At 39.9% G+C, this 18,922-nt stretch overlaps 1 protein-coding gene across 1 annotated transcript in view; it reads right to left on the bottom strand.

The window, feature by feature from the left end:
• LOC137075091 (coiled-coil domain-containing protein 148-like) overlaps positions 1-18,922 on the bottom strand; it is a 120,280-nt gene that overhangs the window by 98,684 nt on the left and 2,674 nt on the right. The window contains exon 3 of the mRNA XM_067443291.1: positions 1,982-2,100. Coding sequence (XP_067299392.1) covers positions 1,982-2,100 — 119 coding nt within the window. The remainder of the gene's footprint in view (positions 1-1,981; positions 2,101-18,922) is intronic.

Genomic DNA, 18,922 nt, shown 5'->3' with positions numbered 1-18,922 from the left:
CAAACACAGTCTAACCCTCAATGGAAGCAAATGTGTTTTTGCTGTGCCGGCCATTGAATATGTAGGCTTCCGACTTTCCACTGAGGGCATATCCCCCCTTCAGTCTAATGTGGAGGCCATCCTCTCTGTTCCTGAACCGACCTCGGCTGCCCAGCTGGCTTCATTTCTGGGCATGACAGGCTACTACATGAAGTTCATGCCTCAGTATTCAGCCATAACAGCCCCACTGCGCCAGCTGCTTCGGAGAGATGAGCCGTGGGTCTGGTCTCTAAAATGCACCAAGGCAGTGCAAACTCTTAAAGCTCAGCTTACCTCACCTCCAGTGTTGGCACATTTTGACATATTAAGTCACCCCCTGGTCACCTGTGATGCCTCGGCCATGGCGATAGGGGCTGTATTATCACAAGTACAGGCCTGGAGAGGCCTGTCGCATTCGCCTCCCGAGCGCTGAATCAAACCGAACAAAAATACTCAGTTGGGGAGCGGGAGGCACTCGCTTGCATGTGGGCTTGTGAGAGATGGCACCTCTACCTTTATGGCCGCCAGTTTACACTGAGAACAGATCACCAGGCATTGACAGCTCTGCTCGCCTCTACTGGCACCGGTCACAAGCCGCTGAGACTGCACCGTTGGTATGACCGCCTCCGCCAATACAACTACACACTACAGTTTACCCCGGGCCGGGATAATGTCGTGGCAGACCTCCTCTCTCGGTCAGTTCCTGCCCAGGCCCCGCCCACCAGCGTCAACCACATTGAAAGTGACATTATTCACATGCTACACACCCCGCTCAAGTCCACGGTCACGCTACAGGAACTGAAGGCTGCCTCAGAACAGGATCCAGTCATCTCCCAGCTCTGCATCTACATTCGTCAGGGATGGCCAAGGGAACTACCAGAAGAGCTGTTAGGCTTCTCTCGGGTCAAGCAGGAGCTCTCCTGTTGGAATGAGACATGTGTGGCGCGTGGGATTTGCACTGTGATTCCAGGGGCTCTTCGTGCCAGTGTGCTGGCCATGGCACACGAGGGCCACCTGGGCATAGTGAAGCTTAAACAGAGATGCCGTGACCTGGTGTGGTGGCCAGGCATAGACAAAGACATTGAGGCCCTTGTTAAAGAATGTCCCGCATGCCTTGTGAGTGGAAAAACTGGCCGCCAACCCCCACCGCCCCTGCAGCCTCTGGCCTGGCCCTCAAAACCATGGGAGCACCTGCAATTAGACATATGTGGCGAGATCCACAGTGCCCCCCACTATCAGCGGTTCTTGGTCGTAGTGTATGATTTACACTCCAAATGGCCTGAGCTGACCACTACTGGCTCCGTCACCTCTCAGGTCATTGTGGACTTTCTGGAGTCCCTTTTCTCCCGCTGGGGCCTTCCAGAGACCATTACAACCGACAATGGCCCACAGTTTATATCTGTGGAGTTTACTTCATACCTGGAGAACAGGGGGATTCGACACATCCGCACAGCCCTATATCACCCACAGGCAAATGGCGGGGTAGAACGCTTTCATCAATCCCTAAAAAATGGCATCAGAGCACATCAGGCCCAGGGCTGTTCCTTTAAACAAGCCATACGTCTAACACTGCTACACTACCGTGCTACCCAGCATTCAACCACAGAGGTTTCCCCAGCCTCACTCATGCTTGGTAGGGAGTTAAACCTTCCACTGGACAGGCTCCGCCCCACCGTGGTTCAGAACACACTAACACCAGTTAAAGCCTCAGTCAAAACCGATATTCCGGTTTTGAGAAAGTAAAGTGAGTTGCGTGCATAAACCTCTTGTCCAGCGTCCTTCTTATATACAACAGCGGCTTCATACATATGGCCCCAGGTCTTTTAAACTCTTTGTATTCACTTTAACAGCACTCATAAAGGATGATAAAACATCACAATCCATAAGTTTCAATTATTGATCTATTTGCTATCATAGAAATGAACACAGGTATGCAATCAAAAAAGCAAAACACAGTCATTACCTTCTGTAGAGAGAGCTGAGAGGAGTGGCGTTTGGCCTCTAGCATGGCCTCCATTCGCTCATTTTGGATCAGTTTACATTTTGAGTGTCCCAGACCCAGTATTCTTCGAGATAACTTTTCTAGGAGATTCAAAAACATACAATTAAACAAAGCATTGTAGCCTATATGTAATTAATATATGGCGAATTGTTGTCAATTCATTAATCAGTCCATAGTTTATATCTTAATTTATTTATATTTACAAATATTTATAGCCTGTGCATAAAAAACAAACAAAAAACTCTAAACTGTACAATTTGTGAATGTATGTAGAGAAGTGACATTGCAGGCAGCAGAGGTGAAAGCAGTCCCATGATAGACACACTTATCTGCAGTTCATAGCGGAATGAATGACAGATGGTTCGGTTTACAGATCATTTTCTAAATAAAATGTTTAAGTTGGCATTAAACTGAAGTTGCGATTGTCTTGATAGCATGTGTTCATAAAAGTCACTACCTTGTAATGTGCATATGAAGTACTGCTGACTCCATATTTGCTCTGTCTTATCGACCAGGTAGAACAATTATCCCAACTATGCTCATTTCGGCAACAGAGAAAAACAAAATAAAATCATATAAATAAAAAGCATAAAACAAATAGGTCTACACTAAATATTTTCACTTAAAACACTGTGTGATATATTCCCCCCATCTAGCGGTGAAAAGGTATATGACCATCCAGGGAATATTAGTTTCTGTTCCTCTCAATTCTGATTTCGTTTGAACTCCTACGGTGGCCGATTTAGTCCAAGATTAACATGGCAATCCCCCTCTTCACATTCGACATGGTGCCATCGAGTGTTAAAACATGAAAGGCGAAGCTTGAATTTACGGGTATGTCCCTCTTTGGCTAATGTACTTTCAAGATGGAGGGGCAACATGGCGACTGGCATTCGAACCCCTCACCCGTATGTATTTTCAATGGCATATTATAAACTTACGAGAATACTTTATTACTTGAAAGAAGTAAATATACATTAATGAGCACATATATTTTTGAAAGAACTAAAGTCTTTGAAAGTGTTTTTAGTTAAGAATAAACTAAAAAAGTTACACAATGTAGCTTTAAATAATTATCAAATTAAAATGACAAAACGAAAATACACTGAATCCGTCTGAAGCTTTAAACAACCGGAATAGTTTTTCGTCAAATAAAAATAGCAGGCCTTCCTCAATCCACACCTTGACTGGTTTTTAATTTGTTAAAAGTAACATGTCTACATTATGTGGGTTAGTCTGGAGCACAGCCTAAGCCTATTAACCATTGGACCCATGGCAGAATTCCTTGTTTATACTTTCCTCTGTCTTCACAGTGCGAGCCTCTGCTGACTGCGCATGCACCTCTGATGCAGCACTACGATACGCCTTAAACAAGGCTTCAGATGTGCCTGGTGCTCGGGGAATACAGAAGCCGCGTTTCCGTTACCCTTCAAATTGCGCAAATTGAAATTGCGAATTGAAAATACGCCCAATGGAAACCCGGCAATTTCGCAAAAACTCCCATATATCGCAAAAAACTTTTTACGCTCTCATGAGGTGGTTTTTCAGGCAATTCGAAAAAGGACATTTTTGCAAAACTGCAATGGAAACGTTTTTTTCGCATTTACATGTCACCTGTTGCGGTGACGCATTGCTGCATCATAGGGCCTATATATTATATTTTCCACTCAATTCTGTCGTAATAACAAGATAATGTAGTTAAAATTACATATTTTCTCCTAATAAGGACTACAGGCTATATATACTGTAATTAAGACATATATTTAAGAAATGTATTAAAACAGAAAGAGCTAGTTTCAGCCTTACTCAAAGGCAGAGGAAACAGGCCAGTTATGCACGTCAATCCATTCCAGATGATCTTAGTTTGCTTCTTATCTAACAAACAGGCAATTAATTGATCAAACATTGATCAAAATAAAAATACAATTTTATACAAAACTAAAAAAAAAAATTAAGAAAGATTTTCTAGAAAATAATACTCGAAGTGATCAAAATCATGTGACTCCCCAGGTCTCAAACATATTGCGATTCTTACTCATGCTGCTCACTTTTCATAATCCACATATAAATTAAAATAATAATATTACAGGCTAATGTTTAGGCCTAAACGTTGCCTATTTAGTTTCGTAGTTAGGCTATGTTTTCTTTAACCCACGGCCGATAAAAGCGCCAACGTTTTCTAATTTTTTCCTTCTTCCTTTAAGAGAGATGAAACAATTCACAATACTCTGTCATTTTCTCTGTCATACAGATAAGTTCAAGACATAATTATAAACTATAAACTGTCTATTTTTATTTGTGGACTCGGGGAACTAATTATTTTGCATGCACTCACTCCAAACGCTGTCTTCATTTTTAAAAAAAAATGTGTTTATTAAATGCCAATTTTTTCTTTTCCAAAGCATTTCTAAATTCAGTTCATATGCCCAACAAACGAAATGTCTAGCCAAAATAACGAAAGTGGTAAAAATAAAAAAATAAAAAATAAAATAAAAACATTTGAGTTACCATGCAAATTCAAACATTTCGCTCTTCTCTATATACGTCCACCTGGCGTGCGTAAAAGTCGATCATTCTTTACAGATGATGGTTTCGGTTTGTTTGGAGAGAAGACTCCAGAACTCGAGACGGAGTTCTTTATTAAACTCATAAAAGACAATAGGATTACTGTAATACTGGATTCTAAACACAGAAATGCTACATTATCATGAAGACCTTGAAGCAGATCTGACACACAGACACAAACACACACACACACACACACACACACACACACACACACCTCATATCTGTGCCGCTTAAGTAACCTAAGGGGCTTTCCTTGCCATTAATGTGTAACGCGCGTGGGTTCTCGTCTAACTTTAGTTCTCTTACCCAGTGCTGTCCCGCAGGTTCTTGGCTCGTTCCTCGTTCCTTTTATAGGGTTATCACCACTGAAGGGAGGACACTGACAAGTAGCTTCGGTGATGACAACACTTGAATTAAACAATTCAGAGAATGGCCGCAGCAGATTAAAGGGGGGGGTGAAATGCTGTTTCATGCATACTGAGCTTTTTACACTGTTAAAGACTTGGATTCCCATCCTAAACATAGACAAAGTTTCAAAAACTAATGTTGGACGTTTGATAGAGTATTTCTGTGTCAAAAATACTCCTTCCGGTTTCCCACAAATTTCTCACAAGAAATGCACGCCCATAAACACTCCGCACCGCGCTCCACTTTATTCCTATGGGTGACATCAAGCGACTTCATCACTTCAGCACAGCATTCCGGGAAGGCAGCACTGCATTTGAACCGATTTGAACGCAGAAATGACGGGAAGCTTCACAACATCGCTTCAGTCACGTCGTAAAGTGGATTTCCACGGCCACTGCTGTCACAGGACTTCACCAAATCATACCAAAGAAGTGTGTTTTTGATGGAGCAATCCCAGCAATAAAGGTTCGGTCCTGCTTTGGAAGCAGCCGGTGAGTAAAACTGCTTCAAATGTCTGTGCTGTTGGCTACCGTCGCGTGAGTAAACATCAGTAAACGACACGATCGCGTGCGTCGTCATTCAAATGCACTAACGTTACTCCATTGTTGTTCTATGTATAACTTTACACTAGTCTGACGTGCAAAACCGTTTTGCTTGCTACTGCTAAGGTTTAGTCGCATACAATAGTCCATAAACCGAATCATGTCCTCATAAACTGCGAGTAAACAAGCGCAAATGTTGACAGGCCACTAAATACAGTACATACCACAGAGACGGACATCCTGCTGTTGCTGTTTCTCCTGTTACATTTATTTCAGCCTCAGATTTGATTCTGGATCATATATCTATTAGCTGAGATCGATAGCCATGGGTTTCTCCACGCTTGAGGACGTCATCGCTTTGTTCGCACTCGTCATTCTTTAGCTCCGCCCACACGATACGCCTCCAGGTGCTCGTTTTTTTTAGTGTAAAGAATGAATGGATTTGAAAAATTTGGAAATGCCTAAAATTGGTTGTGACGTCAGTTCCTGCTTCAGTACACTGAAAGCTTAGTTTGCTTCTGCCGACCAAGAGAATGATACTCCTTTGTGTGTGAGATGGTACAATGGTTCAGCTGTGTGTGCAAACTGTCTAATGAATCGACTATAGTATGAGCACTGACCCAGGAAAGCCCTGACCTGCGTGGCTCATGTTGGAATTGGCCATGTCTTGACTTTTTCTATGTTAGCTGGGTCTGGCTCGACACTGGCACTCAAAACACAGTGGCCCAGGAAAGTAACAGAAGAACATGCCAGATGACACTTAAGTTTTTTAAGGATGGCTTCAGTTTGAGTCCAGCTGCACGGAATCGCTGAAACTTCACACAGATGCTGAAAGTGTTGTGGGAAATTAGCACAGTAGACGATAACATCGTCTAAGTAGATTAAACAAATACTCCAGTGCAGACCCCGAAGTACAAGCTCCATTAAGCGCTGGAAACTGGGTGGGGCATTTGAAATTCCCATTGGCATCATACGGAATTGATATAGGCCTGTACCAGTGGAGAAAGTCGTTTTTTCTTTGTCGTCAGGATTAGGTGGTATTTGCCAGTACCCAGCAGTTAAATCAATTGTGCTAAACACTCTGGCCCCAGAAAGTCTATCGAGGGCATCATCCGCCCGAGGAAGAGTGTGTGAGTCTTTGATCGTGACGTCATTGAGACGTCTATAATCTACACAGAACCGGTGTGTGTCATCCTTTTTCCGTACAAGCACAACTGGAGCTGACCACGGACTGTGAGATTCCTCGGTGATGTTGTGGTCCAAAAGCCTCGACACCTCTTGTTGTAATACTGCTTGAGTAGATTGTGACATTCTATAAGGGCGCAGTTTTATTGGAGCAGCGTCACCCGTGTTGATACTATGTGCAATCAGGTTGGTTTTCCCATAGTCCCATAGTTCCCATGAGAATGTGAGCTAAAAATGTTAGCGAACACTGTCAGCAAACTTTTAAGCTGTGCCATCCTATTAGGACAGGATGCGTAGCTGTGCGTACCACATGGAAAACATGAAAATGTTACATCTCCAATATGTATGGGAGCTACCATAGAGCCAATTATGTCTAAAAACTGTCCAGTTACAGATGATGCTAACACTAACACAAATGACTTACTGATAGGCTGGGTAGACAAAACTGGAATCGATCTCTGACAGTCATCAGTAATGAGGGACAGACCTGACCCAGTATCAACCAAAGCATGGAGTTCGGTACCGCCAGTGCAATTTGAATGAATGGTGTAGGTGGAGTAGATTTAAGCTTGACTGTACCAGATTGGACCACTATTTGGGATGAAGCTGGCATTTGGTCCCCAATGACAGCTTCTATTCGTTTCCCCGATGTGGTGAGAAAGGGGTCGTCACCTTGTGAGATTGGGAGAAATATACATGTCGTGTAGGTGATCTAGGCGAACTTTGGGAATGGGGGGGGGGTGGCGATAGAGAGCTGTGTCTGGGTAACTGGAAGTTCTGTACTGTGGCCTTGGTGGGGGTGAACGAGTTCATATTCTAATTAAGGCCGGCGGACTCGTGTAGGCGAGCGGTCAGAGCTAGCGCTACCATAATGATGTTTATGGGGGGTGGTATTGGTCAGATTGTGTAGTTTGAAAAACTTGTGACTCACGACTGCGGGAGGAAGGGGAGTAGCTGCACTGTCTTTGGCAGGAGAAGTCATCCTTTGGAAGTGCTCAATCATTTTCTGAACGGCCATGGTAGCGTCGTGGAGGACAGCAGTCATCTTGAGGGTGTTGTCGACCTCGCTGTGTACTTTGTGAAGAGCAGCAGCAGTCCTGGCGGTGGTGATGATCGTCCCGGCGGTAATGATGATCCTCCCGGCGGTAATGATGATCGTCCCAATCAGGCTGGCGATGGCGTGCGGTGATGTCGTAGTCTACGGCTGCGCAGGTCTGATGTGGAGAGTGTGTGGAAGATGTCACATCATCCTGAAGGCTGGAAATCTGCTGTGAGAGCTGGTCCATGCACTCATCAGTTCGTTGCAGGTGAGACTGACGTAAGGAATGCAGGTCAGTTCAAGTTCAGCAATGGCTGATGCTAGTTCAGTGATGTGAGTTGCAGTCACTGTGTTGGCCGATGGTTGTGAATTTATTGTCACGGGCATAACAGGTGAGGGGTTAGCAACACTAATGGCCAACTGAGCACGTTCACATTGCGTGGCCACTTTCAAGGCACTGTCTAAAGTTACAGCCCCGTGCTCATGAATTTTCAGTTGAAGTGATGGATCTAAGCCGGTCACAAATCTGCGAAAAATTTCACAATTCCGTGCTGCCGTGTCATACTGAGGAAATGCTTCAGTCACTATTTGTGAGCTCAGCAGCATAAACTTCAAAAGGTGCTTGTGGTTTACGGGGACGAGCATTCAAAAAAGTCTGAAATTTGGCCAAAAAGGTTGTACGTCCAAAAAACAGTGCTCAAACTAGCTTTAGTCAAATCATAGTCAGCTTTTACCCCAGGGGAGAGAGACTGCCAGTATGTAAATGCTGAACCAGTAAGCTTTACTGGGAGAAGTTTGGCCTCATCCAGTGGTACAGCTGAGACATTTAGCGCTACTTAAAATCTCTGTATCCATGCTCTAAAAGGCTCTTTACCATCTCCAGAAAAGTGAGCAGGAAGATCAATTTTAAATGGCAGATGTGAACTTGCTGTTTAAAAAAAAATTAAAACAGTCTTTAAACGGCTCTACAGGTTAATGCGGCGATATCCACGTCGTTCAATATGGGGAAAAAACAAGCGTCCCAACAGAAAACAAGCCAACCAGCGCTGCCACCAGTGTAACGCGCGTGGGTTCTCGTCTAACTTTAGTTCTCTTACCCCGCGCTGTCCCGCGGGTTCTTGGCTTCTTAAAAGCAGATTAAAGGGTGCATCTCATCTCTTCCCCTGTACTATCACATTGCCCAGATTGATTTCTCCCGCGATCTAAATCGCAGGGGGCATTCTCGCGATATTATCCCACATTCTATTTAAAGTCATAGAACATTTTAACTCTTAAATTCCACTTCCTACAAATGCTTGGACATTGGACACGTCTCCTTTTAATAAAAAATAATGGCTAGTGTGGTGGATGGGATATACAAACCTACCAAGTGCTATAATTTTGGAAAGACCTATCGCGAGAGGAAAATAATATGTTTTAGTCGCATAACTGCAGCTATGGAAACGCTGTCATTTCGCAATAGTTTTTTATCGACGTTTAAGAAATATCGCAAACGTTTTCCACAAATCCGTAATGGAAACGCAGCTAGAGACTCCTAGCTAGAGTATTCAGCCTCGGGAAGCGCCTTTCATTAGCTTTCCACCAGTCAAGAGCTTGTACTACTGCTCTTAATTCCGTGTAGCATATTTTGCAAGTAACTTTGTTGCCCTGTCTGCGAATTGTCCCACACAGTAGGCTCCTTCTTTCCCATTGCTTTATTTTGCGAAATATGTTTATGTCGGCACATGTGGTTGCAAGTGTCAACGCGCTCTTTGAGTTAACAAATACAGTATATTTTTCCTTAACCATGCAGCAAACAAACAAACAAAAAAAAAAAAAATATATATATATATATATATATATATATATATATATATATATATATATATATATATATATATATATATATATATATATATAACCGTTTAACTGATATAGATTCAGATGATATTAATTGGTCAAAATTCTATTATCAGTTAACGATTAAATGGTCAATATGAGCATCCCTAATCCGTTAGAAAGATTCATAAATAACCTACCTTATCTGTCTCAGTTGCTCAGTGTACCCAATCACACAAATTAACTTGATGAAATGACTAGCATTACGGACACTATCTTCTCTAGTACATTAGAAATAGTTTCAACCCTTGAGATTAAAAAAGGTTGGAGAGAAAAGTACTGCACCATGGTACAACAGTATTAGTCACACTTTTTTTAAGAGAGAAACTCATAACCTAGAGCGTAAATGGATACAAACTCATTTAGAGGTATTTGGAATCATGCCCCACTATAAAAAGGCTCTAAAAGCTGCCCGGGGCAAGCATCTCAACAAAAAATAACCAAAGCAATCCAGTGTCCCCATTCAATCAGTCACTCTCGACTTGTGCTGCAACGATGCGTCGACGTCATCGATTACCTCAACTACAAAAATACGACGACGTGCGTGAAATGCGTCGACGCGTCACACTGTTTGTTTACATCTCGTGTAATGGCATACAGGGAATGGAGAACGTTGCATTCTGTCACCAAAACAGAGACCACTGTTATCAAAAGAATGGGAATACTTTAAACAGAGGACAAATAAAATGGCCCTTTGTTCCCTTTGTAAAACCGATATGGTGTACCATGGCAGCACAACTGCGATGCGCGAGCACCTCAGAGGAAAACATCTCAGCGCTCTACGGTTTTACGGTTTAACTGGATTCCGTGTGATCTGGTGACCAACTTCCTGGTTCAGGTCAGAATGCTTGCTGCATTCTGAAAAGTTGAGATGTTTTTAACTCGATGCGGTGCGGACGCGCCTGGAAAAAACGAGCGCGTCGCTTCCATTATGAGAGCGCTTATCGCCCGCCTACATTGGAAATAATGAACTTGAGCGCGCAAAAGACGCGATATGTGAACGGCCCCTTAAAAGACAGTGCGCCGCGAGACAACAGTCACAAACCACCGAGCTACCCAGAATCAGCTCCAGATCTCTGGAAACCATGCTAAACCATAGCAGAACCCTGACTACATTTTATGGTTTGTGATGCTAAAGAACATTTCATGACATCTCAGACAATTGTAAATTAATGGCTACTGTGGTTTAATTATAAACGCTATCATAAACTCATATTTACCATAGTAAAATTATTTTCTTTGCCTCTTTATTATTTTATACTGTAAAAACTTCAACCACATTGGTTGAAAATTAATAAAGGTTGAAAATTAATAAAGGTTGAAATATTATATTAGAAGTTGTACTTATATATTTTTTTGTAAAGTTATCCAAAGGATTCATGAGCTAATTACAAAAAAGAACATTAGATTAATTATTTATTGTAATAAAAATAATCATTAGATTAGTCGACTAATTGAAAAAATAATCATTAGATTAGTCGACAGAAAAAATAATCGTTAGTTGCAGCTATACTTTTGACATATGTCAGAGATGATCCGACTAAATGAGATCTTGCTTGAGAGCCCAAACGAGCCTATAAACATTGGCACGCCAACTTTACATCACAAAGTTTGCGCCCCCGCAGTGTGGGTATAAATACGGAAGTGCATGCTTACATCTTTGCATTTCGCTTTTGGAGCCGAGTTATCTTATGTTGAGCTCTGCATTCTACAAAGAGTACTCTATAAGAGCACTGCTCTTTTCTGGAGGAAGCCTCTTTAGGACGTGTTGGCGAGATGACACTGCAGCAGTGGGTTACTCCAACCCCAGGCGGTCAAGCTTTTGGAGGCACTTTGGAGATGCACAAATAGTTTGCCTCACCGAAAACGTCACAGCTGTTCTATTCCCTGAACAAGGAAACTCTTGGCACAGATGCACTGGCACACAGCTGGCCAAGATCAAGCCTGTACATGGAGGAGCAGGTCTTGTTAGTAGCACCAAACCGGACCTGGTTCCCAGAACTGATGCTCCTTGCGACAGTCCCTCACTGGCCCATTCCTCTGAGGAAGGACCTGCTTTCTCAGAGATGGGGCACCCTCTGGTACCCGGGCTCAGACCTCTGGAAACTCCATGTCTGATCCCTGGACAGAACATGGAGGTTCTAGGTGACCAACCCCAAGCGGTAGTATACCATCACTTCCGCTAGAGCCCTCTCTACGAGGCGCCTCTATGCATTGAAGTGGAACCTGTTTGTTGACTGGTGTTCTTTTCACTGGGAAGTCCCCTGAAGATGTCCAATCAAAGATATGCTTTCCTTCCTGCAAAATGGGCTGGGGTGAAAGCTTTCCCCTCCACCCTCAAAGTGCATGTTGCAGATATTGCCACACATCACAATTCAAAATGTAATCATGAGACCCCGGTGCTTTACAATTAGAGAACAGGAAGAGCTAAATCAACTCATCATCCCTCAGATTTCATTTAAAAAATGCAGTCTATACAGGTTGGGTCAATTGGCATGCTAAAAGGTAGTGGCATGCCTAAATGTCTTTACAATTAGTTCCAAACACTCTAAAAAATAATTCAGTGGCTTAGTAAATATCACAGTAATAATTAACTTTATTAACTTAATAAAATCTCTCAATATCATTTACTTGATGGTTTTAGTTAAACATACCAAAATAATTGACTAAAAATCCAACAGGTAATTTTGTCTAAAATGTATAGTTATATTTAAGTTTTTTTCACTAAAATAATTTAGTATTCAAATAACCAATTATTTAATTTAAATATACTTAATACATTTGTGAAATTTATTTCAAAATATTTGAGAATGGAGAATTAAACCGATATGTTTTAAGAACCACAAATATTACTTAATTAAAATCAAGATTATTAATATTTAACACACACTGAAGAAATTGAGTAAGTTTCCTCGATTAAAACAATGCACCCCTCCCCCACCCTCTGACCCGACGACAGCTCGACGGTTGAGTGAGTGCGGATATTTGAATTCTCCTCAGTCACCAGAGCAGTTTCTTCTTCTCAGCGTCGCAGAATTGGGACATTTCCTCTGTGAAATTCAGGTTTGTATGTTTTGTTTTATCTATATAATCATTACTGTGCTAAAAGGCATTTTGTTTAATTCAAAACAACATCTAGGGACACAGTGTGAGTCACCTTAAGTTAACGTGTGGCGTTGGTCTTTGAAATGCCTGCTGTGTTGCTCAAAACACACAACTTTATTCGTAAAGATAATGAATATAATGAATTTGGATGATAAAATCTTATTTAAACTGGGCAATGTTTGTTTATTGTCAGGTTATGGAGTCTGGCGCCTCGCAGCATCTTTCAGCTACGATGAAACCGGTCTCAATACAAGTTCAAAGTCCACCCGCAGACCGTTAACTTAGTCCATCTCAGGCTCGAGAAACAGCGCTGATACGGTGGAAATGGGATAACAGACCGGTTGATTACACTTGAATTACTTTTAAATGTTTCATTTTTACTTCTAAAATGCCTGTTACATGAGTTTAAATGTTGTAAAATAACTGTTATTCTTTACATGTCAAAACAGTAATATATGCTGTAACGTTATTGCTGTACTCCACAATAAAGGCCATGTCATGTATAAGTGTGTTTGTGTGGACTGTGGAGTATTTTACAAAGGTTTAGAGGAAATTAAAGTTATACTATACAAGTTAGTAATACTCATAAGTAAAAACAGTTCATATTAGTCATAAATATTGGTTTTTAAATGCTTTTTACCCAATTTTTTCTACTCAATTGAATTTGTTAATGTAACAAATGCAGTTACTCAGATCTACTTAATTTTTTTTACTTACATTTACTCAGTTCATATGGTGTCTATAATTGATTTCACTGCTTTAAAATTTACTCAATTTTTTTAGTGTAAAAATGTTTCACCAAAAAAATTGAGTAAATCATAGTATTAGTTTTTAGAGTGAAGGCTGCCTGTTACACATAAAGGCTAGTATTAAAGCTATTGGCCTACAGATTAAAAGGAAGTGACAAAACCAACATAGGCAATAGGTGTGTAAATTGTAGTCATAATCTTATCAGCCTAATTCTTTCACTGTAAAAATAGCGTTAATGATATTATATTTTAAAGTATCTGTGGCAAGCAGGGCAAGGCTGAGGAACCATGAGAATGGTTAGTTAACAGAGTCCATCAAACAACTGTGGCGATTTGGATTAGTCAACAAACATGGTAAGTCCTGGTATTGTCACTTGCTATGCCATGTTTAGCAGTGTTGTAGTACTCGAGACCAGTCTTGATCTTGAGACCATTTTTTGAAGGTCTTGTCTCAGTCTTGTCTTGCTGTTTTGACACAAAAAACAGTAGGGGGCGGGCTTAACAGTGATCTACTCTGATTGGATAAAGAGCTTTTGATGGACAGGTCCTCTCTGACCTGCGCATATTGGAATGATCTCGTGGTGCTTTGTATTAGTTTGTAAAGATGAGCTCTCAGGAGAGACATGGAGCGGCAGCAGATTCATCTTCATCATTTTCTTCACCCGCTTGTTCTTCAAGGCAGCAATAAGTTTGTGTTATTGAAGTTACCAATAATGTCGATACAAGTTGTATCCATGTACAGTGTGCAACAGTTCTGGCTTTATTTGACACATGAATTATTTAAAAACGTTTCATGTATATCAACAGTTTTATATATAACAACAACTTTGTTGTTGATATATATAACAACTTTGTACTTTGTACTTTTTTCAAGACAACTTTGTACTTTGTATGTGTATGTGTGTGTGGGGGGGGGGTCTTAATATAGATCTTAATCTATATTAAGATGTCCAAAAATCAATTAAATATTTCATTTATTAGCTAATATAAACCTCACGTTTAATTCTTGCTTCTATTGGCAACTAATCATCAGTGGTTGTATATCAAGAGCAGGGACAGTTTTTTTTATGCATTTTATTTCATGATTTCACTGGAACAAATAAAAAGTCTCTGCAATGGCGTTAAGCAATTAAAGCACTCGTCTGTGTGTAGACTGCACATGCACGCGCCACTGATAACAGCGGCAACGAGCGCCAGATCGCCTCTTATACAACAAACGAATGAAATGAGGCTCTTCTAGTTAACCAGAGATGCTTTGTTTGTATCAGTTAGGTTCATCCATGCAACAAGATGTTTCAATGTTTCAAAAAGTGGTGGGGACATGTGGGGACATCCCACCCGCAATTTTGTAATTACGCCTATGTAGCCTATATCAAAAACCCGCAACGAAATGTTGCACACTAGCCTATATGGATACAACTTTTATCGATATTATTGTTTACTTCAATAACACAAACTTATTGCTGCCTTGAAGAACAAGCAGGTGAAGAAGATGATGAAGATGAAGCTGCCGCCGCTCCATGTCTCTCCTGAGAGCTCATCTTTACAAACTAATACAAAGCACTGCGAGATCATTCCAATAAGCAGAGAGGACCTGTCCATCAAAAGCTCTTTATCCAATTAGAAAAGATCACTGTTAAGCCCGCCCACACGAGAGGTTTGTGTCAAAAAAGCAACACACAAAAAAAAAACAGAGAAACTTAAGGAAAATCTTTGGCAATGCATTCACAATCCACGATTTGCGAAAACGAATCTTTGAAAAACATTAACAAAGAATGAAGCATACTGAATATCCTGTTACATTTGTGCCACTGAGTTCATTTTTTTTCATTTTCAATGTGTTTTTCTTCTTTTGTAATGGCATATTTTTGATAGTTTCTGAAAAAGTTGCGTTCAGTTTATAAAGTTTCAGTTTTATTGAGACAAAGGTAGTTCCATAGATACGGATCTTTTAGATGAATTTAAACAATTAATTGTATGAATAGTATTAAACAATTATTTAATAAATAAACTGTAACCAGTTAAAATGGTGTTAAATGAGTTAAAACTTTTTTTTAAATGTTTTATTATAGCAAACTTGAAACCATTTGTGTGTTTTGTTTATAAAAATATCAATAAAACATGTCTAACCAACTAAAATCAATAAATGATTATGGTTTAGATTAACAAATTATTTTTGTCATTAATTTATTAAAATGTTTAAGAATAATAAAGTCCTGTGAAATTTTTATTTTTATAATTTAATACAAATATATGACCAAAAGGGTGGTAATCAAATAAAATATAATGTAATGATTGTGAGACGTTAATGAGTATAGTAGTGAGAAGTTCAGATCATTTTGCTGATTCGGATCTTTGAATCACATTCAGCAAAATTAACAAATCTCTTTTTAAGCGGTCTCTCTTGAAGCCAATATGGAAGTGACTTCAACCGCAATTCCTCAACTGGCCACTAGGTACAGGCTCCAGAAGAGAGCAGAATCTAACAGAGCTCCATGTTAAAATGCCCAACTTAAGGAGACAGGGGTATCTGCAGCTTGGAGTAATGGGCATGACAAGAGGTAGGGGTGTGGTAAGAGGTTTCTCATTGGTCAAAGGAGTTTCCTCCTGGCAACTGCGTTGGCCAATAAGCAGTAACCATAGTTAATATTGTATGAATCAGTGAAGGAGTTTTACTTAGAACACAAGCATTTGGTGACAAATTCAATTGACGCTTCAAAAAAATATTGTAAAAATCACTAGTGAATACATGTTTTTTTGGCTAAAATAGTGTTTGTTTTGCTTAATTGATTAATGTCACTTAAAATAAGTTTATTAAACTGGTTTTATTTCATTTTAAAATGAAATATTTTTTTTATTTCATTAAACTTCGGCAAAATAATTTAATTATATCATTTTGTTATTCAGAAAAATATGGGTTTTGGAAACAATTAAAATGTCATGAGGTTCTAAATTCTTATATTAGGAATTTCTATTTTAGGAATATCTATTTTAAAGTCAGTCCAAAATGAAATAGAAAAAGGGCAATAGAAAAATAAATTTTTAATATCTTCAAGTGATGTGCTACAAAAAGTGAATTTATCACAAACAGTATGAATGTTTTTTAATGATTGATCCTAAAAATGTTGTGGTGGTGATGATGTCACGTAACCAGCTCCATACAGAAGGTTTCGAAGGTAACATACTTTTGAATGTATTCTCAATATCATTATTGCTTTTTTTAAAGTGAAAGAAATGTATTTTGTCTTGTATAATTATTTGTGTAATTATAGTGATTAAGTTTATGGCTCGCTTTTATGCGGATCAGAAAGCGTCCAATTGAAAAGACCTTATGGCACGCCCCATTCCTCATGGCACGCCCCATTCCTTTCCGACCTTAGGCACGTTCATTGCTCCAGCCTGCAGTTACCTCTACTTGAACTTTACAGCAAAAAAAAAAAAAAAAAAAAACATGTTTACAGCCTGGTACAAATTGTGGTTTTGGTCTATACGGCTAATTTAGCCCTTCATGACAACTGTGAGGGGGGTGAATTTTTTCTAAATAATATAAATAAATAAAAAATATATAAATACATTTTATTTTATTATATTATATTATATAAAGCCTTAAAGTTCTGCATAATTAAGGGTGTGGTTACTTTGAGTGGCAATGGACACATACAGTATTGTTCAAAATAATAGCAGTACAATGTGACTAACCAGAATAATCAAGGTTTTTCGTATATTTTTTTATTGCTACGTGGCAAACAAGTTACCAGTAGGTTCAGTAGATTCTCAGAAAACAAATGAGACCCAGCATTCATGATATGCACGCTCTTAAGGCAATTGCAGTCTTAAGGTGCAATTGGGCAATTAGTTGAATTAGTTGAAAGGGGTGTGTTCAAAAAAATAGCAGTGTGGCATTCAATCACTGAGGTCATCAATTTTGTGAAGAAACAGGTGTGAATCAGGTGGCCCCTATTTAAGGATGAAGCCAACACTTGTTGAACATGCATTTGAAAGCTGAGGAAAATGGGTCGTTCAAGACATTGTTCAGAAGAACAGCGTTCTTTGATTAAAAAGTTGATTAGAGAGGGGAAAACCTATAAAGAGGTGCAAAAAATGATAGGCTGTTCAGCTAAAATGATCTCCAATGCCTTAAAATGGAGAGCAAAACCAGAGAGACGTGGAAGAAAACGGAAGACAACCATCAAAATGGATAGAAGAATAACCAGAATGGCAAAGGCTCAGCCAATGATCACCTCCAGGATGATCAAAGACAGTCTGGAGTTACCTGTAAGTACTGTGACAGTTAGAAGACGTCTGTGTGAAGCTAATCTATTTTCAAGAATCCCCCGCAAAGTCCCTCTGTTAAAAAAAAGGCATGTGCAGAAGAGGTTACGATTTGCCAAAGAACACATCAACTGGCCTAAAGAGAAATGGAGGAACATTTTGTGGACTGATGAGAGTAAAATTGTTCTTTTTGGGTCCAAGGGCCACAGGCAGTTTGTGAGACGACCCCCAAACTCTGAATTCAAGCCACAGTACACAGTGAAGACAGTGAAGCATGGGCGTAGATTACGCGGGGGACGTGTCCCCCTCACTTTTAATAAAATGTATTTTCGTCCCCCGCTCTTTTCTCACCGATCCTAGTCGACCCTCTCCGAGCGGGATTCGAACCAGCGTTACCCTGCGCGGGGGCAGGCAAGGTAACAGGGACGCTAAAAACAGCTTTCTCTAATCTCGGTTGATAGCGCGCTTATTGACATAAATGCAGCCTTGGTGAGCAGAAGATACTAAACATTAAAAGCTGCATTATTCAGGCTACTTTATTTTCAATAAATAGCCTACATTGAGATGACTTGAAAAACACACATAAAGCATATATTTTCGCAATCGTCTGATTGTCGTCGTCACGTTTCATCATCATAACGATTGTTTTCCTTCAGCTGCAGCTCCAGCTTGACTGGATATTACCTCTACGAATACACTTTTGGACTTTCTGTGAGAGAGCGCCCTCCTCATATTTAGATTCGAATAAAATTACATGTCATGCATAGATTATTTTTTGTCTCTGTATTTAAATCTTGATGTAGGCTATTCACATTGGTTTCTATGTAAATACACTTGCCCGTGACCTGTAATCAAAAATAGTTAAACAGTAATATTTTGAAATATTATTACAAATTAAAACAGCTTTTTTCCTATGTGAATATATAGTAATTTATTCCTGTGATCAAAGCTGAGTTTATCATCATTACTCCAGTCTTCAGTGTCACATGATCCTTCACTAATCATTCTCATATGAGGATTATGATGATCAACACACATTTAGGATTATTATCTGTGTTGAAAACAATTGTGAAGCTTAAAAATGTTGTGGAAACCATGATAGCCTACATGTTATTTTTCAGGATTCTTTAATGAATAGAAAGTTCAATGGACAGCA

Source organism: Pseudorasbora parva, chromosome 5, assembly GCF_024679245.1.
Source record: "Pseudorasbora parva isolate DD20220531a chromosome 5, ASM2467924v1, whole genome shotgun sequence".
In the NCBI taxonomy this organism is placed as follows: domain Eukaryota; kingdom Metazoa; phylum Chordata; class Actinopteri; order Cypriniformes; family Gobionidae; genus Pseudorasbora; species Pseudorasbora parva.
Note: the sequence above shows the minus strand (reverse complement) of the source record. Positions and strands in the feature narration are given on the sequence as shown.